A 26,378-nucleotide genomic window follows, 5' to 3' on the forward strand; every position below is an offset into this window, starting at 1 on the left:
AGTTAAAAGACTGCAGGCTGACTATATCTCCAGTCTCTGAGTTGATGTTTACCATTGTAGACACGGAGACTGAGTTACTATGACTACCATAAAATGAATATCTAACCTGGCCATTCCTATCAATGTCAGCATCAGATGCAGATACCGTTTTGATGATTACTCCAACGTTACTGTTTTCTTGCACATACACATTAACCACGGGTTCTGAGAAACGAGGCGAATTGTCATTTACATCAGAAACGTGAACAGTAATAACACTGGTCTTGAAGAGAGGAGGACTCCCTTCATCGGTAGCTAATATGGTGATGTTGTAGTTGGAGGTAATTTCTCTGTCAAGAGCCCCGTCAACAACGAGAGAATAATAATTTTTATAATTTGTCTCTAGTTTAAAGGGAACCTGATTTAAGATTTTACATCTCACTTCACCGTTTCTACCGCCATCACTGTCTAGAACGGATACAAGTGCGATAGCAGTACCCACTTCAGCGTCCTCCTTTACAGTATTTAACAATGACGTCACAGTGATTTCGGGAGCGTTGTCATTTACATCAATTACTTCTACTAGCACTTTACAGTGAGCAGACATCGGTGGCTGAGCTTTATCGTTGGCTTCGGAACGGATCTCGAACGCTGTATATTCCTCATAATCGACATTAGCTTTGAGCATTATCGCACCTGTTATGGGATCAATATGGAATATCTCTAATATACGATCCTGCCCTTTACTTCTTAAGGAGTAAACTATCTCACCATTTGTCCCATCGTCTGCGTCGGTTGCATTTAGTGTAATCACAGTTGTCCCAATTGGCGTGTTTTCAAAAATACTAGTTTTGTACAAGGGACTACTAAACACTGGAGGATTATCATTTATGTCTAAAACGTGAACAATGACTTGTGACGTGCCAGATCTCGGTGGAGTCCCTCCATCTGTAGCAGTCACAGTGAGATGGATCACCGGCTGTTTCTCTCTATCCAGCGTTTTCTGTAAAACTAACTCGGCATACACGCTTTCTCCTCCTTTGATTGTAGCGAGAGAAAAATATTCATTTGGTGTCAATTTAAGCGCATTAACTGTATTCTTACCTACATCTGCATCGATAGCCTCCGACAAAGCAAATTTCATTCCAGGCAGAGTATTCTCTGCTATGTCTACAGTTTGAGACTTTTCCGTGAATAACGGGTCGTTGTCGTTAACATCTAGAATATTTATTTCTAAGCGATAAAGCTTCAAAGGACTGTTTATCACAGCTTCTACACTGACTGTACATGTTGGTGCTTTCGCACAGAGCTCCTCTCTGTCTATTCTCTCATTAACGTAGATTACACCAGTCTTTACATTTACCTCAAAATATTTTCTTTTTGATCCAGTAACAATCTGAAACATACGAGATTCCAAATCCTGAAGGCTGAGGTTTAGATCCTTTGCGATATTTCCTACAGAAGTCCCCGGATTCAATTCCTCGAACACAGAATAGGAGAGCTGCCCAGACTCCGCTTCCCAGCAACACTCCAGTAGCACAAGCACCAGACATAAAACAATAGACGTCCTCATTGGTGCAGGCATCATTCCATAAGTGATTTCAAAGCACATCAAATGCAAGGAAACCCCGTCACGAATTTTACAGCTATGAAAAATACAGCTTTAGACTGCGTCAAATATAGACTGTACAGATGGATGAAACGAATCTCTCTGCCCTTTCGCTGTCTCTCTCATTGTGACAAAGCCTGGAGAAGACAAATCGTCATCGAAACCTGGGAGGAGCTGAAACTACTACGTAGGAACTCTCAATGTTACAGTCTATAGCGTCACCACGTGGAGATATGGCAAAATTGATATAATTTGTTTTGAAAAGCAGGTGCTGTTTCCAAGAGAGGCTAAATGTTTTCACAGGCTTTTTCGGATGGTGAAAAGGCAAATGAAATGCTACCAAATCAAAAACAATGTTAATCCGGTTTATTACTTGTAATTTAAATTTACAAAATTATGAAAAACATCGTAAAACATTCTACAATATGGCACACCATGGGCTCCAACATATTCAAGCTCCCAACTTCTCAACACCAAGTTATGGTTTTCAAAATAAATTAAAAAAACGAGCAGAAAGCCACACACTAAAGTTTTGTTTACAGTATCAAAATCCATTCTTCCTGGATTTAATTGATCAATACTACAAAAAAAATTATAGCTAATATTAAATTTGCAAATTATTCTTACCTTGTCTGTGTTAGGTAAAGTCTGAGTTCTGGTAAAAGTGTCTCCTCCGTTTATAACTGATCCTCAGCATTACAGGCGGAAACGGGGCGGGGAAAACCACTACTTCCTCTTCAGCGTGTCTGAGACTGAAACACACGTCATACTGCTGAGTAGATTCGAGTAGACCAGCTCCCGTCAGGGTGGGGTGATCATTGGGCGCTGTACCTGCTGAACTGCCGTCTGTCCCTGTGCATCTGACGCTATTAAACTGATGAGACTCAGCAGAGATCCACTGACACCGACACGATGGCGATCAGCGATACAGGTTTATCAGAAGCTCTCCTCCTTAGGGGCAATGTCTGAACTGAGTCTGGATGTCAGCTGTGCTTTCACCACCACCACACTCAATAGACACAGTAGCTGACAGGGAGGGTTCTCCGTTATCCGAAACCAACACCACCAAGGGGAGTTTCAGTCATTGTCACTCACTCCTCTCCTCTTAGTCCTTATTCTCCGGTGCTGGTTCCGATCGAGAGGTTTTGTTTCCTTGGGCTCAACAGGTGATAAGAAGCAGCGCATTGTATCCAGAGTCTGCGTCTCCAGCCCTGATTCTTTGCCACAAAGTATCCCGCTTCAGCAGAATAGGGGGATGCTCTCACTGTAACGGAGCCGTGCTCGAATAGGGCGCGAGAATTGTTGGATATTGTCATTTTTCCCAGATTAAAACGTTCACAGTCCACGTTTGCTGCTGACGGAGAACACCAGAGTCTGTGGCCTGAACTTTAAACTGAAACGTCTTTAACTCCTCATAGTTAAAAGACTGCAGGCTGACTATATCTCCAGTCTCTGAGTTAATGTTTATCATTGAAGCTATCTGTGTGGTTTTTGGAGAAATTTTTATTACGTGGTACGTTGCTTTTGCGTTTTCATTCAAATCTGAATCTAATGTCGTCAGTGTATGAATTGTAGTTCCAATCGGACTATTCTCTTTAACATAAACATTAATCAGAGGTTTCAGGAATCCGGGAGGATTGTCGTTGACATCAGAAACCTGAACAGTAATGACGCTTGTGCTCGACAGAGAGGGGGTTCCTTCATCTGCAGCTGTAATTGATAAATTATACAGGGAAACACTTTCTCTGTCAAGCGGCCCGTCAACCAACAATGAATAATAGTTTTTATAGTTAGATTTTAATTTAAATGGCACAGAACCTGTAATTTTACAGTTTGTCAAACCATTTTTACCTGCATCTTTATCTGTGATAGTCACCATAGCAACAGCTGTGCCTATTTCAGCGTCCTCTCTTACCGGACTCATGAGTGATGACACGGAGATTTCTGGAGCATTGTCATTGACATCAATAACTTCGACTAAAACCTTACTATGGGCGTTGCGAGGAGGATTGCCTTTATCTCGCGCTTGAACACGAATCTCGTATGCTTGGTTTTCCTCATAATCAATATTACCTTTCACAGTAATTTCTCCCGTATCGTCATTTAGGACAAATGTGTCGTCAGGGTTTAAATGTCCCCTTTCTGTGAAAGAGAATATAATTTGACCATTAACACTGTCATCTAAATCAGTAGCTGTCAGTTTTAGTAACGTCGCGCCAATATTTACATTTTCAACAACTTGGACCTTGTAAAGAGATTTACTGAACAAGGGTGAATTGTCGTTTACATCCAGAACATTAACTTGTATCTGTAACGTCCCCATTTTGGGAGGTTGTCCTCCATCTATCGCAGTTAGTATGAGTTCAATCACAGCCTGTTTTTCTCGATCCAATGCTTTCTGCAGCACTAACTCTGCTGACACACTCTGGTCACCACTGCTTTGTATATCCAAAGAGAAATGATCATTCGGATTCAATTTGTAAGTCTTAACCGAATTAGCACCTACATCTGCGTCATGAGCTATCGGCAGTGGATGTCGTTCACCGACATATGAAGATTCAGACATATCTATTGTAGTTATTTCTTCCAGAAAATATGGAGCATTGTCATTAATATCATTTATAACAACTTCAATTCGATGGAGGCTGCGAGGGTTACTCAATACGGCCTCTATATTTAAAGAGCACTTTACCGTATTAGGACAAAGCTCCTCCCGATCTATCCTCTCGCTAACGAAAAGTACTCCAGATTCATGATTAATGTCAAAATACGTTTTTTTGTATCCAGAGGTAATCTGAAGACCCGCGGAATGGAGTTGCTGCACATTAAGATTTAAATCCTTAGCAAGATTTCCCACCGCTGTCCCTTTGTCCACCTCCTCTGAAATTGAGTACGATATCTGAGCCACGGACCAGTCGCACAGACAAAGCAGAGTGAAAAATAGACCCCCAATATTATCCCATTGTACCCGCGTAGCCATCGTTGTTGAGGAAAAAGCAACGGATCCTGGTTTCTTCTTTTTAGCCTGTCCACGAAACGTGAAAAATAGCTTTTTTTATGTATCCATTCTCGCTTAGAGTGCTCTCTCTTCTGGGTACGGTACGCTATATTCACAAAGCCTGCCAGATGATGACGTCTTCTTTTCTGTGGTAAATAGAGGAGGAGTTTCTAAACGGTGAACACAAGATTGTTGCCTGGTCTATAGCGACATCCAGTGACTCTTTTGCATACAGAAAGATGGCTCGGAGCATAGGGGGATATGTTTATTATAAGATACACTAAACCGTATTCATTAATACAATGAATGGGTTAATATTTGATGACTGGTAGACTGCTCATAGAACAAAATGTATTTGTGAAATATTTAGTTTAGAACATTTGTTAACATGATACCTGTTTATGTTGTCATGTTGTCTGAATTAAATATCAGAACCACGGACAGCACCTCCACTGCATCTCTCAATACAGAGAACAGAAGAAAGGGAATTGTTCAGCACCATGGGCAGCGACCCAATGCAGTTTCAGCTCGTGCTACTGCTCATGTGTCTCCAGAGTACTGTACCCAAGACACCGTAAAACCAAGTGAAAAAATACCAACGTTGTTACACTTAATGTGTAATTCAATCATACAAACCACCCTCGACATCGTTAAAAGTAATGGATTCACCTACCAACTTTCTAGTAACCATCACCAGCCATTAGACAAGTTAAAATCAAGTTTTATATCAGATATATCAAATATGTGTCAGTCCATTTAAAATGCTTAACAATAATAGATAATAGTTATAGATATACCTGTATATCTTTAATAGCTTGTTAATATATCTGTAGATAAAGTTGAAAATAATTTAAAATGAATGTGGGTGCTTTTGAAGGATTTTCAGCAAACTCAGGGCATGGCTTATATCAGCATATATTTAAATATTTGAATCTAACAAAAGAAACGCACATGAGGTAAACCTAAAGATTACCCAATTAGTCCTTTTAGATTAGGAAGTCGGGATGCCTTACCTTGTGTCGTGTTAGGTTAAAGTCTGAGTTCTGGTAAAAGTGTCTCCTCCGTTAATACTGATCAGCTCAGCATCTACAGGCGAAAACGGGGCGGGGAAACCTACTACGTCACTCTTCAGCGTGTCTGAGCTGAAACACACGTCTACTGCTGAGTATTTGGGTAAGACCAGCTCCCGTCAGGGTGGGTGTGATCATTGGGGCGCTGTACCTGCTGAAACTGCCGCTCTGTCCTGTGGCACTGACGTATTAAACTGATGAGACTCAGCAGAAAGATCACTGACACCGACACGATGGCGATCAGCGATACAGGTTTAATCAGAGAAGCTCCTCCTCCTTTAGGGGCACTGTCTGAACTGAGTCTGGATGTCGCTGTGCTTTCCACCACCACCACATCAATAGACACAGTAGCTGACAGGGAGGGTTCTCCGTTATCAGAAACCAACACCACCAAGGGGTGAGTTTCAGGTCATTGTCGCTCATTCTCCTTTTAGTCCTGATTTCTCCGGTGCTGGTTCCAATCCGGAAGAGGTTGTTTCCTTGGGCTCAGACAGGTGATAAGAAAGCAGCGCATTGTATCCAGAGTCTGCGTCTACAGCCCTGATCTTTGCCACAAAGTATCCCGCTTCAGCAGAATAGGGATGCTCTCACTGTTAACGGAGCCGTGCTCAGAATAGGCGCGAAATTGTTGGATTATTGTCATTTTATCCAGAATTAAAACGTTCACAGTCACGTTGCTGCTGAGCGGAGGAACACCAGAGTCTGTGGCCTGAACTTTAAACTGAAACGTTTTTAACTCCTCATAGTTAAAAGACTGCAGGCTGACTATATCTCCAGTCTCTGAGTTGATGTTTACCATTGTGGGGAGGGGCAGAGATTTACTATTACTGACTAAAAAGGAATAGCTAATCTGACCATTGTTGCTGACGTCTGCATCAATTGCAGTCACTGTTTTAATAATGCTTCCTACTTTACTGTTTTCTTTCACATAAATGTTTATTTCATTTTCTGGGAAACGTGGGGCATTGTCATTAACATCAGAAACATAAACAGTAATAACAGTGATGTTCGAAAGAGGAGGACTCCCTTCATCGGTAGCTGAAATTGTTACATTGTACTGAGGGGTTACCTCTCTGTCTAAATGTCCGTCAACCACTAACGAATAATAGTTTTTGTAATTTGTCTCCAATTTGAACGGAACCGTATTTAATATCTCACATTTCACTTCACCGTTTGTACCACTGTCTTTGTCTAGAACGGATACAAGTGCAATGGCAGTCCCTACATCAGCGTCCTCGTTCACTGTATTGAGCAGTGACGTCACAGTGATGTCAGGAGCGTTGTCGTTTACATCAATTACTTCTACTAGCACTTTACTATGAGCAGACAGAGGAGGCTGGCCTTTGTCCCTTGCCTCTGCTCGGATCTCAAAAGCTTTTCTTTCTTCATAATCGATTTTGCCTTTTACTGAAATAATCCCCGTTTCAGGGTCAATTTTGAAAACATCCAGAATGTGGTCCTGATCCTTACTACGAAGAGAATATACTATTTCACTGTTTGTGCCATCATCTGCGTCGGTCGCATTTAAGGTGAAGACCGCTGTACCAATCGGGATATTTTCAAACGTTTTAATTTTATAAAGAGTGCTGCTGAACATTGGTGCGTTATCATTAGAATCTAGTACGTTTATTTCAATTTTTGATGTGCCTGAATTGGGTGGAGTTCCCCCGTCTACCGCAGTTAACATGAGCTGTATATGTGGCTTTTTCTCACGGTCTAGGGCTTTCTGCAACACTAACTCCGGAGATATGCTCTCCCCTCTTTTGTGTGTAGCAAGATTGAAGTATTCGTTTGGACTGAGCTTATACGCGCTAACACCGTTTTTACCCACATCAGCATCGCTTGCCTCTGATAACGCGAATCTAAATCCAGGCAAAGTGTTCTCTGCAATGTCCAGTATTTGTGATTTGGTGTTAAAAGACGGAGAATGGTCATTCACATCTTTAATTTCTATCTCTACGCGGTAAAGCTTTAGTGGGTTGTTTATAACTGCTTCTACGCTAACAGTGCATTTGGGTTCATCTGCACATAGCTCCTCTCGGTCTATCCTCTCATTGACATACAGAAATCCGGTTTTTAGATTTACCTCGAAGTATTTCCTCTTAGATCCCGGAACAACCTGAAACAAACGGGACTCCAAATCCTGCACATTGAGGTTTAGATCCTTGGCGATGTTTCCGACATTAGTCCCCGGTTTTACCTCCTCTGAGACAGAGTATGAGAGCTGCGCAGACGCCGCTTCCCAGAAACAATCCAACAGCACCAGCACCAGATATGTAACAATAGACCTCCTGCTACTCGGAGAAGGCATCATTCCGCCGAAAAAAAACAAAGCATATATCCACAGTGGAGTTTTTAACGTTGACTGGTGAGATGTGACAATTTTTTAGCCAATACTATTTCGATGTCCCTATTCTTAAAGACCGAGACTCCATTATGCCCTCCCTTCTCTCCCCGTATCTCTTTGTAATGAAAATCCACAGTCATTCCGTTTTTACTCTGGGAGGAGCCTCGGCGTTTCTGTGTTACGGTCTTAAGCGTCACCGTGTGGTAACTTCGACCAACAGCACACGTTATAATAAACAAATACCCATCTTCTATCAGAAACGCTGGACAATCTACCATCTGCACTTTAAGTTATTTCAAGGATTTGGATATACTAAAACACGCAATGTGTCTTACACCTTTTACAGCACCATTGAATGCAGATTTACAATCCTTGTGGTAAACAATTCGCTGTGACATTGATTTGTTAAATTATTAAAATGTCCATACTTTCCGCGGATATTCGACGCAGACAATAAGACTGCACGTCTGTCAACAGTCAAACATAGGCTTTTTAAAACTTGAAATGGAGAAATTTATGGGGTTTTTTTTGCATCATAATAGCAGCAATGTTTCTATTTCTATCGATATTCTATTGTACTAAAACCTGATGTTATATATCAAAGTAAAGGATTCCCATTTCTGTCGGATAGGTATTACAAATGATTTGCAAGTCACTCTTCAGCAAATATTTAAAAAAGTAAATAAACATTTCAAACAAGCATTGACTTGACATATTTTGAGTGAATAGTCATGTGCTGACATTTTGTTGACAACACACTGGAAATTGTAATAAGAAAATAAGTTATTGGATCCAGATAACTAATAATGTATTTAGTACCGCTTTCTTTTCACACTCTATTCTTAACTTTAAGATATACACCTGCCAATATTCTGCACAATTGAACATGGCAATATTTATATACAGTATATTTTCCATATGGCATGAGAATTGCAGGCAGAACACATTCAGAAATGTGTGTTCAGCACCACGGACAGTGGCATACACACTTAAACGCAGAATTAGCAGCCAAAAGAATTCAACATCTGAAGAGCAGGCCTAGATCAACATAAGACAACAACCTCAATGACTTTTATATGAACTCAACCATTAAATAAATTACAATAAAAGTTTGTTGTTGCACAAACTCATTAATTATAGTAACAAGTATAATTTCACTGTTGAATATCAACATAAATGATAGGTAATAATATGACGTACTTAATGCCAATATTCTTACCTTGTCTGTATTGGGTTAAAGTCTGAGTTTGGTAAAAGTATTCCTCCGCTTAATACTGATCAGTCAGCATCCACGGGCTTGATTAGAAGCGCGCTTTCCCCCCCCCACCCGGGTGAGGGAGGCAAACCACTATCGTCACTCTTCAGGTGTTCTGATGCTAAACATCACGTCATACTGCCTGAGTACGAATTTGGAGGTGACCAGCCTACCGGGTCAGGGTGGGTGGTATTTTCGATTGTTTTCGGTGCGCTCGCAACTAGGCCCTGCTTACTTGCTAGGAAACTGCCCGTAGCTCGTGTCCTGTGCCGCATCTGACACCTATTAAACTGATGGATCCAGCAGAAAGATCACTAGACCTGACACGCATGGCGATCAGCAGCATACAAGGTTTAAATCAGAGAGAACTCATCCTTTAGGTGGCAATGTTTGGAACTGAGTTCTGGCTGCAGCTGCTGCTTTACCCCACACCACATAAAGACAAAGCTAGTCTGACAGGGTAGGGTTCTACGTGCTATCAGAAACCCAACACACCACCAAGGGGCTGAGTTTCAGGTCATTGTCCACCATCTCCTCTTTAGTCTCATGATTTCTCCGGTCGCCTGGTCTTTTTTCCTCGTACCGGAAGAGCGTTTTCCTTTGGGCTCAGCAAGAAGTGTGATAAGGACAAACCAGCCGCAGTGTATCAGAGGTATGACGTCTACAGCCGATCTTGTTACCACAAAGTACCTCGCTATCAGCTCAGAATAGGGGATGCCCTTCATTGTTAATAAGCGAGCCGTGTCAGCTCAGTAGTTAGAGGCGCGAGAATTGTTGGCAGTATTCAGTCAATTTCATTCAGCGATTAAAACGTTCACAGTCACGTTGCTGCTTGCAGACGGCAGGAAACGCTCGAGTCTGTGGCCCTGAACTTTAAACTGAAACGTTTTTAACTCCGCGTAGCGTAAAAGACTGACAGGTGAGACTATATATCTCAGCGCTGCTGAGTTGATTTTACACTATAGTCGAGAAGTCGGCACAGTGAGTTACTGATTCACTTTGTAAAATGACTCGAAATAGCTAACCCTGACCGTTCTTGATCCGATTGTTGTCTGCCACAATTGCCTGCAAACCTTTTTTATCAACTGCTCAGCATACTGGACTGTTTCTTTCAGATAGACACTTGATATGTCTTCTGTGGAACACAGGTGATTATCATTAACATCTGAGACGTGGCACATCTAATGAACGCTCTGCTGCGAGAGTAGCGTGGGTCTGCCCGCTCATCGAGCTTCACACGCACTGTTGTATGGTGATATTGTATTGAGACCCGTCCGCTCTCTTGTAAAGAGGACCCATCCACCACCACACGAGTAGTAAATTGTGCTTATAATTTGCTACTCCATTTAAAAGGAACATTGATTGCAGAGAAATGATTACAGCATCCTCCATTGACCCGTCATCTATGGAAAAGGCCTATGCCCGCTCTGCTGGTGACGATACTCTTAGATACAATGTAAAAATCCCAAGCCAACCGTTGCCTAGCCAACTAGGACCCCTATTTTCTCTTCGCTACCTCCCCTCCTTCACGGTGTTCAGCAGTGAATAACTGTAATTCAGGGGTTATTGTCATTGACATCTTAAACTGTCAATCAATAATTGATAGTGACGTCATCGGCGAGGAAGCCTCCATCACTGGATTGTACTCGAATCTCAAAAGCATTATTCTCTTCAAGTCGAATTCTTTTATTGTACAGTGTCCAGTTTTCGTCTATAGTAAACAGATCAGTTTTAGTCCACCAAGGTATATTTATAAAGGAGTACAACACTTTCCATTTGGCCTGCATCATAAATCAGTCGCATTAATGTTATTATCGATGTCCAGTATCTTAGCGTTATCATACACACTGGCTTTATAGAGAGTTGGCTGAATACAGGAGGACTCATTGTGTCCAATACATTCACTATTATAGTTACTGCCATGATTAGAGGACTCCCTCCATCATGCGGTCAGTATGAGTCGGCATCACAGACTGTTTTTTCCTGTTCTAAAACTTTCTGAAGCAGTAATTCCGCGGTAACACTCTCTCCTTTATGTGTAGCGAGAGAGAAATGTTCAGTTTGGCAGCCTTGTGAGCTATTACTGTATTATTTACCGACGTAGCATCGACGGGGCTCTTTGCAAAGGGGAATTCGCTCTGATGCTGTACCTCTCACTTATGTTAATTCTTCTTTGCGACGTGCTGAGGAATGTGGGAAATTATCATTCACATCTAAATGATTATTTCAATCCGGTACAGTTCTAAAGGGTTATAATAATGCTTCTACACTGCGCGAACATTTGGGTTCATCGCCGCAGAGCTCCCTCGATCTATTCTCTCTTAACGTACAGACACCAGTCTTTAGGTTTACCTCGAGGTATTTTCTCTTTGATTCCTGACAACGATCTGAAACAGCGGGACTCCAAATCCTGGATATGATGACTCAGATCTTTAGACATTTTCGCAACAGTGCCCAGATTTACCTCCTCTGAGACGGAGTAAGAGAGCTGCCCAGACACCGCTTCCCAGTAACAATCCAGCGCACGACCAAGAGATAGATACACACAGAGCTGCTTCTGTCTCGGCAAATGACATTATTCCATACATCGAGAAGGGACATGTAGGCAAATCTGACAATGTTACAACTAAGATCAGCTTCAGGAATGATATATTCAGTACAAAATGTCCGCATTTCCACGACTAAGGAGGAGACCGTTCTTTGTCGTTCGGACCTCTCTTTGTAACCAAAGCCCACAGAAACACATCCGCTGAATCTGGGAGGAGCCCTGATCCACCAACAAGATCGTCCAATGTGATGGTCTACAGTGTCCCGTGTGGACAGACTCACGTGTACATAAAAACATTACAAGGTTTTAAAGTGGTAACAATTCTTAAACATTCCCTAAAAATTTATCAATTGTAAACATTAAAATGTCAAACAATAAACAACAATGCTCCGCCCACTAATTACTATAATAACAGTGTATGGCTGAAGTGTTCCTTAAAATACAGCATCTTTTAGAACTTAACTGTCTAATGTCAACAAAGGCCTTACCGTTCTGACAGTTCTAGGTGGTGTTTTTGTGCGTAAATTCAGAAATGTATTGACCTTTTAAACCTTCAGTGCAAAGTGTATGTCAATGTACAGTACTTTGGTAAATGTGTTTTAGAAATAAAGTTTGATGATTGATGTCCAAGACAAAAAGGAAGGTTTTCTTAAAGATACAAGTGATACTCTGTAACATATTGTTCAACAATAATTGCCCAAGACGGTAAATATATTTCAAAACAATTGTGGACTCTTAACACATTTTTAGTTTTTCATATGCTTCTGTAAATTGAACAGCAAGTTGAAAAAGTGTAACATGGCACCACGCTTTATGAGCGACCCACAGGTAAATGGATGAATCTGCAGCAACAACAACAACTGAAATTTAAAAAACCATCCAAAATCAAAAGGAGGCTACCATTCTATAAGATGAACTACAAACTACTAGTTTGCAAAAAATTTGAGTTCTGTACGCGACCATGACGGTTTCTTGACACTTACTAGAGCTATCTTGCAAATATAAATACGTAGGCTAAATAAAACTGCACTATATCGTAAACATATCTACAGTAGAAAAAGTGCAGCAATATACTTAATGTATTTTAATATCTTACCTGTCTGTGTTAGGTAAAGTCTGAGTTCTGGTAAAAGTGTATCCTCCGTTAATACTGATCAACTAAGCATTACAGGCGGGAAACGGGGCGGGGAAAACCACTACGTCACTCTTCACGTGTCTGAGCTGAAACACACGTCATACGCTGAGTAGATTTGGGTAAGACCAGCCCCGTCAGGGTGGGGTGGTGATCATTGGGGCGCCTGTACATGCTGAAAACTGCCGTCTGTCCTTGTGGGCATCTGACAGCTATTAAACTGATGAGACTCAGCAGAAAGATCACTGACACCGACACGATGGCGATCAGCAGATACAGGTTTTAATCAGAGAAGTCTCCTCCTGTAGGGGCACTGTCTGAACTGAGTCTGGATGTCAGCTGTGATTTCCACCACCCACCACATCATAGACAACAGTAGCTGACAGGAGGGTTCTACGTATCAGAAAAAACACCCCAAGGGGGGAGTTTTCAGGTCATTGAGCACTGCTTCTCCTATTAGTCCTGATTTCTCCGGGTGCGGGTTCGATCCGGAAGAGGGTGTTCTTTGGGCTCCGACAGTGATGAAGAAAAGCAGCGATTGTATCCAGAGTTGCGTCTACAGCCCGGATCTTGCCACAAAGTACCGCTTCAGCAGAATAGGGGATGCTCTCACTGTTAACGGAGCCGTGCTCAGAACTAGGGTGCGACAATTGTTGGATATTGTCATTTTCATCACAGAATTAAAACGTTCACAGACGTTGCTGCTGAGCGGAGGAACACCAGAGTCTGTGGCCTGAACTTTAAACTGAAAACGTTTTTTAACTCCTCGTAGTTAAAAGATGCAGGCCGACTATATCTCCAGTCTCTGGTTGATGTTTACCATAGTCGAGAGTGGCGAGTGAAGTTACTGTACATTTGTAAAAATGCAATAGCTAACCTGAACGTTTTGATCGATGTCTGATCCTGCCTAAAACCTTTTTTATAACTGACTCCTACTGGACTGTTTGCTTTCACATAGACATTGATTATGTTTTCTGTGAACCAGGTGTATTATCATAACATCTGAGACGTGCACATTAATAACAGCTCCTGCTGGAGTAGAGGTGGGCTGCCGCTCCATCAGTCGCAGGGATGGGTGTCATGTATTGAGACGCGCTCTCTCTGTCAAGAGGACCATCTCACCACCAACGAGTAGTAATCTTATAATTTGACTCAATTTAAAAGGAACATGATTGGAAATGATACAGTCATCATCCCATTTCACACTCCGTCTTTATCACATACTGAAACAAGCGCAATGGCGCGTGCCATGGACAGCCATCCTCCTCACGGTGGTCAGCAGTGAAGTACTGTATATTATCAGGGGCATTGTCATTGAACAGTCTACAACTCAATCAATAATTTGGATTTGAGTGAGAGGAGATGAAGGTCCATCACTGGCTTGTACTCGAATCTCAAAAGCATTATTCTCTTCAAAGTCATTCTTTTTATTGTTACAGTCCAGTTTTTCATCGATAGCAAACAGATCAGTTGTTCCCTCGGTCCTCCTGATGAACGAATATACTACCCTGTCCATTTGGGCCTGCATCTAAATCAGTCGCATTTAATGTTATTATCGATGTTCCTATCTAGCGTTCTAATACACACTGAGTTTATACGAGGTTGCGAATACAGGAGATTTCAGTACTGTCCAATCATTAATTGTAATTTCCTAGTCCAGATTTAGTCGGAGTCCCTCCATCAATGGCAGGTCAGTTGTAAGTGGATCACAGACTGTTTTTTCTCTGTCTAAAACTTTCTGAAGCAGTAATTCCGCGGGTACCAGGGTAAACTCTCTCTTTATGTTGGAGCAGAGAGAGAATGTTACATTGGTCGGTAAGCGTGTAGCTATTACAGGATTTTAACGACGTCCATCTGTGAGCGACGATGACAGAGGAATTTTGCTCCTGCTGCGGTACTCTCTGTATGGGTCATTAATTGCAGACTGTGCTCAGGAATGAGGGAGTTATCCTTCACATCTAAAATGATTATTTCAGCCGGTACAGTTTAAGGGTTATGAATAATGCTTCTACAATGAGCGAAAATTTGGGTTCATCGCGCAGAGCTCCTCTCGATCTATTTCTGTCATTAACGTACAGGACACCAGTCTATTCAGGTTTACCTCGAGATATTTTCTCTTGATTCCTGCAACGATCTGAACATCGGGGACTCCAAATCGGACATTGGATGCTCAGATCTTTAGCGATATTTCAGACACAGTGCCCAGATTTACCTCCTTGAGACGGAGTAAGAGAGCTGCCCAGACCCACAGCTTCCAGTAACAATCCAGCAGCACGAACCAGAGATAGATTCCACACAGAGCTGCTCTGTCGGCAAATGCATATTCATAACGAGGAAGGGACATGTAGGCCAACTGAGACAATGCGTTACAACCGAGATCAGCATCAGGAATGGATAATTTCGTAAAAGCCGCATTTCCACGAGACTAAGGAGGGAGAACCGTCTCTTTGTCGTTGACACTGTCTTTGTAACAAAGCCCACAGAAACATCATCCGCTGAATCTGGGAGGAGCCCTATCCACCAACGAGATCGTCCAAATGTGATGGTCTAAGTGTCCCGTCGTGGACATATGTATAAATACTCTTACATCAAACACAACATTAAATTAGTATACATTCTTACTTCTCCTAATATGAAGGAGTCGCATCAAATCAATCAGATCAAGTAATAAACAACAACGTTAAGCCACGATACTAAACTAATAATGTGTGACTAAGGGGCTGTTGAATAAAGCCTTTTTCTTTTTTTAATTAGCTGAAAAGCCTTTTAAAATGCTTGTGCAGCAGTGAATTTGAGTTGTTTGTTTTTGTAAATACGAATGCATGGACTTTTTAAAACTGAAGATCAAGGTGATTGCGGAAGATTAAATAGAAAGGTATACTATGAAGGTACCTTTGAAATATGTTACCATGTTGTTCAACAGTTATTGGCAAAGACATTGTAATTTCATTTAAAACATCGTAGACTTAAACACGGTTTGGTTTTGCGTCATGTTCTGGGAATTGAAAGAAATTTAAAGTGACATCAGCACCACGGATAGCGACCCACAAAAAGCCAAACAACAATGACAAGCACTCTACAGTCTACATAACGAAACAAACATTTTATTGTTTTACTTGATTTTAATGATAAAATAGGATAGTTGGTGTTAAAGGTAAAAAGGTATTGACGCTACATAGCATCTCTCCTTAAAAAATACGTAGGCTAAATAAAACGCGCGCTATATCGTAAAACAATTCTCTACATATAGAAAAAAGTGCAGCAACGAATACTTAATGGTATAATATTCTCTTGTACTGTATTGGGGAAAGTCTCGGAGTTATCGGTAAAAGGGTCTCCTCGTTAATACTGATCAGCTCAGCATCTACAGGCGGGAAACGGGGCGGGGAGGAAAACCACTACGTCACTTTCAGGTGTCTGAGCTGGAAACACACGTCATACTGCGTAGATTTGGAGTAAAGACCAGCTCCCGTCAGGGTGGGTGGTGATCATTGGGGCGCTTTACCGCTGAAACTGCCGTTGTCTGTGGCCCTGAAAGCTATAAACGATGAAGATCAGCAGAACAGTCACTGACACCGACACGATGGCGATCAGCAGATACAGGTTTAAATCAGAGAAGCTCTCCTCCTGTTAGGGGAAACCTGTCTGAACTGAGTCTGGATGTCAGCTGTGCTCCACCACCACCACATCCATAGACACGTAGATGACAGGAGGGGGTTCTCCGTTATCAGAAACCCAACACCACCAAGGGTGAGTTTTCAGGTCATTGTCACTCATCTCCTCTTAGTCTGATTTCTCGGTGCTGGTTCCGATCCGAAGAGGTTGTTTCCTTTGGGCTCAGACAGGTGAAAGAAAGCAAGAGCATTGTATCCAGTCTGCGTCTACAAGCCCTGATCTCTGCCAACAAAGTATCCCGCTTCAGCGAATATGGGGATGTCTCACTGTAACGGCAGCCGGGCTCAGAATAGGCGCCGAGAATTGTTGATAGTCATTTCATCCAGAATTAAAACGTTCACAGGACAGTTGCTGCTGAGCGGAGAACACCCGAGTCTGTGGCCTAACTTGTAAACGAAAGTTTTTACTCCTCATAGTGTAAAGACTGCAGGCTGACTACATCTCAGTCTCTGAGTTGATGTTCACCATTGTAGTAACGGTTAATGAGATAACTGTTAACTTTGTTAAAAAGAATAGCGTAACCTGACCGTTTTGACTGATATCGACGTCCAACGCAGTCCCCAGTTTAATAACTTCTCCTACTGGGACTGTTTCTTTCACATAGACATTAATCAGCGGCTCTGATGAAGAGAGGCGGGTTCATGACATCAGACACCGTGAACTGTCACTATGTTGGTGTGGAGGGAGAGGTGGAGCACCCTTCATCAGTTTGCGACATAAACAACATTGTACTCGGCTAAGTTTCTCTTGTACAGCGGACCATCAAATATAGAAGAATAATAGTTTTTTAATTGTATCCAGTTTGAGGGCTCTCATTCAAGAACGACAGCTTTTACTATTCCGTTTTTGCCACCCCATCTTGTCAGTACAGCGAAAAGTGCTGATAGCAGTACCAATTCTGTGTCCTCCTGTCACGTGTTTAAGTAGTGAACGCACAGTGATTCAGGAGCCGTGTAATTCAAGGTCCACCACTTCAACCAGCACATTACAACTGAGCGACATCGGACCTTTGTCACTGGCCTGGGCATGAATCTCAAACGCAGGGTGTTCTTCATAGTCGATCTCACCTTTGATTAAAATTTCACCTGATTTAGAATCAATTTGAAATAAATCTAAAACATGATCCTGACCTTTTTTTCTTAAAGAATATTCTATTTCACTGTTTAAACCCTCATCTGCGTCTGTTGCATTAAGACTCATCACTATGGACCCTGGTGGCAAGTTTTCAAATATTTGAATTTTGTACAGAGAGCTGCTAAAAACAGGATGGTTATCGTTAGTATCCAACACGTTGATAATAATTTGTGAGGTTCCTGATCTGGATGGATTTCCTCCATCAACTGCAGTTAGTGTGAGTTTTATTACAGAGTCGTGTTCTCGGTCTAAAGGCTTCTGCAATACTAACTCAGCAGACACGCTGTCTCCCCCTTTGTGGATTTCTAAAGAAAAATAACCATTATTACTAAGCTTGTATGTATTAACTCCGTTCTTCCCAACATCCAAGTCCGATGCCTCGATTAGTCCAAATTTCACTCCCGGTAAAGTACTTTCTGCAATGTTAAGTGACTGCAATTGCTCAGAGAAAACGGGGGCATTGTCATTTATATCTATTATAGTTATCTCTAAACGGTAAAGCTTTAGTGGATTGTTGATCACGGCTTCTACATCGACGGTACATTTTATAGCCTTCGCACACAGCTCCTCGCGGTCGATTCTTTCATTGACATAAAGAACACCAGTTTTCAGATTTACATCGAAATACTTTCTCTTTGATCCAGCAACGACCTGAAACATACGTGACTCTAAATCCTGGACATTTAGACTTAGATCCTTGGCGATATTTCCAACAGAAGTCCCCGGGATTACCTCCTCTGAGACAGAATAGGAGAGCTGTCCAGACACCGCTTCCCAGCAATAATTTAGCAGCACGGCCACAAGATAAATCCGAAAAAGACCCGTTCTGCTTGAGAAATACACAATCGCATCCATGCCGAAATAGGTATAAATCCCAGTGCAACCAATTCCGTCAAATAGTCTTATTAAAAGTGAAGTAGACCTTCCTGTTCCTCGTATTCTTGTCAGACAGCTGGAAAACGTTTTCACCCTTTTCTCTCTTTCTCTCCCTGCGTCTCTTTGTAACAAAGCCCAGAGAAACATCGTCATCACCCCCTGTTTCTGGGAGGAGTCTAGTGCCTCTTGAAATAACGTAGAGATGTCATGGTCTGCAGTGTCCCCATGTGTTGAAAGGGAATGACTGCATTCAACCTCTGACAACAAAAAGGGAAAGACTAACCAACTGTGGACACGGAGAGTTTTGTACCATAACAAATATAAATTATAATATTAATGTGTATAACTATTTCTAACGATCATAATTAACGTATTTCGACACAATTCGCTGTCTAACATGAAAAACAACATTTCTATCCATACCAATCGTCATTCACCTGTTAACTGATAGCCTGGCTTTAAAGCTACACGTAAAACGCGACGTACATTATGAGTAAAAACATTATGAATATACAGAGATGGCTGAAACTGACAGAAAGCAATTTCCTTATTTTCAAAAAATGAATATAAGTGAAAGGGAACAAAGGTAATGAAATAAGTTAATGAAATATCTTCCCTAACTGTTATTAAACGGATTTGCACTCATAATTAGCAAAAACTATAATACGCTAATACCCATCAAATCCAAATATATATGCATGTGATGGAAGGAAATCACACCCCCATTGTTACATTAGACACATTCAACGCGTTGCACTCTTTAGCCAGCGAACTGCATCCTGTGGTTCTTATTTCAGCACCATGGACACGTACACTTTCTGTATAGTGTGAGAGACTTATGAACTTCAACAACTTTCATTATTCTGGCTCATGTGCCACTCTACATTTAAAAACAAATCCAAAGCAAAAAAAACACATTTATGAATAAAACGTGGAAAGTTCTTAAGAGTAATTTCACTTTCATAAATAACAAACAAAAAACGCTGAACGGCTTTGGTTTCAGCCTCAGCTCTCAGAAGCATCTGAATACGTGTACCTTTTTCATATTTTTTCTTACTGTCTGTGTTAGGTAACGTCTGAGTTCTGGTAAAGTGTCTCCTCCTTCGTTAATACTGATCATCTTCAGCATCACAGGCGGAAACGGGCGGGGAAACCACTACGTCACTCTTCACGCGTGTCTGAGCTGAAACACACGTCATAACTGCTGAGTAGATTTGGATAAGACCAGCTCCCGTCAGGGTGGGTGGTGATCATGGGGCGCTGTACCTGCTGAACTGCCGTCTGTCCTGTGGCATCTGACAGCTATTAAACTGAGAGACCCAGCAGAAGATCACTGACACCGACACGATGGCGATCAGCAGATACAGTGTTTAACATAGAAGCCTCTCCTCCTTTAGGGGCACATGTCTGAACTGAGTCTGGATGTCAGCTGTGCTTTCCACCACCACCACATCACGACACATAGCTGACAGGGAGGGTTTCTCCGTTATCAAACCCAACACCACAAGGGGTTGAGTTTTCAGGTCATTGTCACTCATTCTCCTCTTAGTCCTGATTTCTCCGGTGCTGGTTTCCGATCCGAAGAGGTTGTTTCCTTTGGGCTCAGACAGGTGATAAGAAGCAGCGCATTGTATCCAGAGTCCTGCGTCTACAGCCCTGATCTTTGCCACAAAGTATCCCGCTTCAGCAGAATAGGGGATGCTCTCACTGTTAACGGAGGCCGTGCTCAAAGTAGGCGCGAGAATTGTTGGATTATGTCATTTTCATCCAGATTAAAACGTTCACAGTCCAGTTGCCTGCTGACGGAGGAACCCAGAGTCTGTGGCCTGAACTTTAAACTGAACGTTTTTAACTCCTCAGTAGTTAAAGACTGCCGGCTGACTATATCTCCAGTCTCTGAGTTGATGTTTACCATAGTCGAGAGTGCAGTGAGTTACTGGTTACTTTGTAAAATGAATAGCTAACTCTGACCGTTTTGATCGTCTGCCTCATTGCTGAAACCTTTTTTATAACTGCTCCACTGGACTGTTTTCTTTCACATAGACATTGATTTGTTTTCTGTGAACACAGGTGTGTTATCATTAACATCTGAGACGTGCACATTAATACGCTCGTGCTGAGAGAGGTGGGCTGCCCTCATAGTCGCAGTGATGTGGATATTGTATTGAGACGGCGCTCTCTCTGTCAAAGGACCTCCACCACCAACGATTAGTAATTCTATAATTTGACTCCAATTTAAAAGACATGATTAGAACTGATACAGCTCATCATCCCATTTTCTACCTCCGTCTTATCAATACTGAAACAAGCGCAATGGCGGTGCCAATGGACGCATCCTCCTTCACCGGTGTTCAGCAGTGAAGTACTTTAATTTCAGGGGCATTGTCCATTGACATCTAAACTTCAATCAATAATTTGGCTTGAGGTGAGGAGGAAGCTCCATCACTGCTTGTACTCGAATCTCAAAAGCATTATCTCTTCAAACGTATATTCTTTTATTTGTTACAGTTCCGTTTTTTTTTCGTCTATGCACACAGATCAGTTTGTTTCCCTCGGCCTACTTCACTGAAGAATATCTACCTGTCCATTTTGGCCTCATCAAATCAGTCGCATTTAATTGTTATTATCGTGTTCCTATTTAGCGTTCTCATATACACTGGCTTTATAGAGAGTTTGGCTGAATACAGGAGATTGATCATTGATATCCAATACTTTGCTATCATTTCATAGTCCCATGATTTAGCAGGAGTCCCTCCATCAATGGCGGTCGTATGAGTCGATCACAGACTGTTTTTCTCTCTGTCTAAAACTTTCTGAAGCAGAATTCCGCGGAGTACTTCTCTCCTTTTATGTGTAGCGAGAGAGAAATGTTCATTTGGCTAAGCTTGTAGCTATTACAGTATTTTTAACCGCGTCAGCATCGTGAGCTGATGCGAAGGGAATTTGCGCTCCTGCTGCTGTACCTCTTTGTTATATTGATTGGGTATGGAATGAGGGATTATCTTCACATCTAAATGATTATTCAATCCGGTACAGTTTTAAAGGGTTATTATAACTGCTTCTACACTGAGCGACATTTGGTTCATCGCCGCAGACTCCTCTCGATCTATTCTCTCATTAACGTACAGGACACACAGTCCTTTAGGTTTACCTCGAGATTTTCTCTTGATCCCGCAACGATCTGAAACATGCGGGACTCCAAATCCTGACATTGATGCTCAGATCTTTACGATATTCCGACAACAGTGCCCTTTTACCTCCTCTGAGACGGAGTAAGAGAGCTGCCCAGACACCGCTTCCCAGTAACAATCCAGCAGCACGACCAAGAAGATACCACCCGAGCTGCTTCTTGCGTCAAAATGCATTATTCCATACATCGAAAGGGACATGTAGGCAATCTGGACAATACGTTACAACTACGAGATCAGCATCAGGAATGATATATCCATAAAAAATGTCCGCATTTCCACGACTAAGGAGGAAGAACCGTTCTTTGTCGTTCGACCTCTCTTGTAACCACCCAGAAACTCATCCGTCTGAATCTGGAGAGGAGCCTGATCCACCAACGAGATCGTCCAAAGTGATGGTCTACAGTGTCCCCGTGTGGACATAGGCATAAATACTGCTACATCAAACACAACTGAAAATAGTATCATTTACTTCTCTTAAGATGAAGGAATTGCAAAATAAAGATCAATAATAAACAACAACGTTAGCCACTGATCACTGACTAATATTGTTTGACTAAAGGGATCTTAAGAATAAAGCCTTTTTTCTTTTTTTAAATGATGTGAAATTCTAATATAATGCTTTGCAGCAGTGACTTTGAGTTATTTGTTTTGGTAAATACACAAATGCACTGACTTTTCAAAAATGAAGAGGTCCAACAGTTATTGGCAAAGACATTTGTTATTACATTTTTAAAAATTGTGGACTTTTGTGGAAGTTAAAAAAGTGGAGATCAGCACCACGGATAGCGACCACAACATAATGGAATCCCCGCCAACAGCACACAAATTCTCAAACCATCAACACATGACAAGCAATCCACAGTCTACTATATGCGAATAACCTCTATTTTTTTTTTTTACTTATTTTCTAATTTGTTTATGTCTTACTTGTCTGTTGTAGGAAAGTCTGAGTTCTGGTAAAGTGTCTCCTCCTTAATACTGATCAGCTCAGCATCTACAGGCGGAAACGGGGCGGGGAAAACCACTACGTCACTCTTCAGCGTGTCGAGCTGAAACCACGTCATACTGCTGAGTAGATTTGGAGTAGACCAGCTCCCGTCAGGGTGGGTGGTGATCATTGGGCGCTGTACCTGCTGAAACTGCCGTCTTCCTGTGGCATCTGACAGCTATTAAACTGATGAGACTCCAGAAAGATCACTGACCCCGAACGATGGCGATCAGCATACAGGTTTAAATCAAGAAGCTCTCCTCCTTTAGGGGCACATGTCTGAACTGAGTCTGGATGTCGCTGTGCTTCTCCACCACCACCACATCAATACACAGTAGCTGACAGGGAGGGTTCCCGTTTCGAAACCAACACCACCAAGGGGTGAAGTTTTCAGGTCATTGTCACTCATTCTCCTCTTAGTCCCTGTTTCTCTCCGGTGCTGGTTCCGATCCGGAAGAGGTTGTTTCCTTGGGCTCAGACAGTGATAAAAAGCAGCGATTGTATCCAGAGTCTGCGTCTACAGCCTGATCTTTGCCACAAAGTATCCGCTTCAGCAGAATAGGGGATGCTCTCACTGTTAACGGAGCCGTGCTCAGAATAGGGCGCGAGAATTGTTGGATTATGTGTCATTTTCATCCCAGAATTAAAACGTTCACAGTCACGTTGCTGCTGAGCGGAGGAACACCAGAGTCTGTGGCCTGAACTTTAAACTGAAACGTTTTTAACTCCTCATAGTTAAAGACTGCGGCTGACTAACGTCTCCAGTCTCTGAGTTGATGTTCACCATTGTAGATAAGGGCATGAGTTCTTTAACTTTCCAAAATGAGTTGTATACCTGGCCTTCCTGTCAATGTCTGCATCAACTGCAGATAGTCTTTTTAGAACGGCTCCAACCGTACTGGTTTCTCTTTTAAATATAATGACTAATCAGTGTCTCTAAAACTAGGTGTTTGTCATTACATCATAAATATAACTTAAGCCACTGGTGCTTGTTAGAGCAGGGATTCCATCATCTGTAGCTATGATCGTGACATTATAAAGTGATGCACTCTCTCTGTCTAGCTGTCCATCTACTACCAAAGAGTAATAGTTTTTGTAATTTTTCGTCCAATTAAAGGGGCTGTCATTTTTAATATTACAATGAACTGCTCCATTTTTGCCTCCATCTCTGTCCAGTACTGACACAAGTGCAACAGCAGTGCCTATTTTTGCATCCTCTTTCACTCTGTTAATTAATGATGTTACAGATATTTCTGGAGTATTGTCATTTAAATCCACCACCTCTATTAGTACTTTGCACTGTGCTGCCATTGGAGGATAGCCTTTGTCACTAGCTTGCACGCGGATTTCAAAAGCCAGGTGCTCTTCGAAGTCAATCTTTCCCTTAACTGTTATTAATCCTGTGAACTCATCAATCTGAAATATTTCCAAGACATGATCCTGATCTTTGCTGCTTAGTGAATATGAAATCTCCCTGTTGGGTCCTTCATCTGTATCTGTTGCGGTTACTGTTATTACAGATGTACCGAGTGGTACGTTTTCATAAATATTTGCTTTATACAATAGTTTTGTAAATATTGGGACGTTGTCATTAACGTCTAAGACATGTATTATTATCTGTGATGTTCCGGATTTCGGAGGTGTCCCTCCGTCTACAGCGGTCAATGTGAGTTTGATTACAGGCTGTTTCTCTCTGTCTAAAGGTTTCTGGAGGACTAGCTCAGCAGACAAACTCGCTCCTTTGTTCAGCGATAATGAAAAATGGTCATTTTGATTTAGCTTGTATGTACTGATGCCATTTTTGCCTACATCGGCATCACAGGCCGATAGCACAAGAAATTTAGTCCCCGGTAGTGTGCTTTCGGCTATTTCAATACTTTGCGAATTAGCACTAAAAGACGGATATTGTCATTCAACTATAATATTTTTATTCTAAACGATAAAGCTTCAATGGCGCATTTATCACAGCCTCTACGCTCACCGTGCATTTCGTCGCCTTCGCACAGAGCTCCTCTCTGTCTATTCTTTCATTGACAAAGAGAACACCAGTTTTTAGGTTTACCTCGAAGATTTTTCTCTTTGATCCGGTAACAACCTGAAACATACGAGACTCCAGATCATCGACACTGAGGTTTAGATCCTTGGCTACATTTCCTACAGGAGTCCCCGTAGTCACCTCTTCTGATATGGAGTAGGAGAGCTGCCCGGACACTGCTTCCCAGTAACAATCCAGCAGCACAAATAACACGTATGCCACCACAGGACTCCTGTTAATTGAAGACATGATCCAATCCGACGTGAAACCAACATAGAAACAAGTCTAATGGATGTCGAGTATTGGCCAAAAACTGTGTCCCTTTTCCTCCTTTATTCCCACAATGCAGATAGTGATCCAGCCTTCTCTCTGTGCTTCTGCGTCCCTTTGGTGTCAAAGCCCACAATACATATCACGCTCTTATGTGGGAGGGGGCCTGGTATCGATAAAATCCTTTTGTTTATGGTCTACAGTGCCCCCTGATGGCCTTGTGCCTTAACTACATTACAAACCAGAGAAAATCCGTATAACCCTCTGACATCTCTCCATTCAGTTCAATGTATGGTACTGACATGTTGTGTACTTCAAGCCTGTGCATTGTTGTAATAATAACAGTTATTAAATTGTAATTTCCCCGTTTCGATTAATGGAAGTATTATTATGATTACTGATTATGATATTTCATTATTCTCATTATTATTATTATTAAGTTATTATTATTTATTTATTAACAATCAATCTCTAATTTCCGCCCAAAAATACCAACGACAGCAGATCAGGAAAATAGCAGGTTGCTTTCCCTTTTGAACAACGAATTTACTTGTCCGCGTTGTCTGCTATATGCACGTTTTATGTAGTTCCAAACATATGGATCATCTCATCTCTTGTAATTGGCATGTGTAGCCTTTGACGAAATGTTATCCAGGTAATCATTTTCAATTACCGTGACTGCTGTGGTGTACGCATGACAGAACAATCTCAAAGGGGTCTTGTTGATAGTCAAAACTATACACCATAAAATCAACTCGATAATTGGACAGAAAAACAAGGATGCCCACCACCTCTTAATCAACATATACGAAGTAAGCAATTCAACACTGCAAACTAATCGGCACATCAAATGTGGTGATGCAGATTCTTGTTCCCAAACACTAACATTAACTCCAAAAGAGCATGATGAACGTGATACTTGGCACTTGCCCTGAAAAACACAATCTTCTTACCGTCAATTTTTTTTTCTTTTCTACAGATCATGGACCGCAACTATTGCACGTAAACAGAAAGATAGCTTACACGTGTATAGAAGAATTCCAGAACAACATCACCCTTTCAAAAGTATTTAGAAGGAGAAATGCACTAAATCGGTTGTAAACCACACAGTGTTTCATTGTTATACATCATACAGAAAGATACAAAATAACCGGATGGAAAACCACCAACTGACCTATATAATACAGAATAAGCAACAAGTCCAGCGTTTTTTTTAACTCCTAGTAGATTGCATATAAGCGTAGTTACTCTTACCTTGTCAGTGTTAGTAA

At 41.7% G+C, this 26,378-nt stretch overlaps 3 protein-coding genes and 2 pseudogenes across 4 annotated transcripts in view; all 5 read right to left on the minus strand.

Annotated features, from left to right (window-relative positions):
* The window catches only part of LOC116697045 (protocadherin alpha-3-like), a 26,870-nt pseudogene extending 1,508 nt beyond the window's left edge, over positions 1 to 25,362 (minus strand).
* Positions 1 to 26,378, minus strand: part of pcdh2ac (protocadherin 2 alpha c) — a 183,655-nt gene that overhangs the window by 72,541 nt on the left and 84,736 nt on the right. The window lies entirely within an intron of this gene.
* LOC116697278 (protocadherin alpha-8) lies at positions 2 to 1,889 on the minus strand (the record flags this gene model as incomplete). The annotated part of the gene is made up of 1 exon (XM_032528619.1): positions 2 to 1,889. A coding segment is annotated over exon 1 (1,590 nt), but the record flags the coding sequence as incomplete, so codon positions are not given.
* Positions 2,887 to 5,227, minus strand: LOC116697051 (protocadherin alpha-8). Its single transcript, XM_032528349.1, has one exon. The coding sequence runs from the start codon at positions 4,566 to 4,568 to the stop codon at positions 2,901 to 2,903; it is 1,668 nt and encodes a 555-aa protein (XP_032384240.1). The 5' UTR covers positions 4,569 to 5,227; the 3' UTR covers positions 2,887 to 2,900.
* On the minus strand, positions 15,109 to 19,198 carry LOC116697279 (protocadherin alpha-3-like; annotated as a pseudogene).

The sequence above is a fragment of the Etheostoma spectabile genome, chromosome 10 (genome assembly GCF_008692095.1).
Source record: "Etheostoma spectabile isolate EspeVRDwgs_2016 chromosome 10, UIUC_Espe_1.0, whole genome shotgun sequence".
NCBI classification, from domain to species: domain Eukaryota; kingdom Metazoa; phylum Chordata; class Actinopteri; order Perciformes; family Percidae; genus Etheostoma; species Etheostoma spectabile.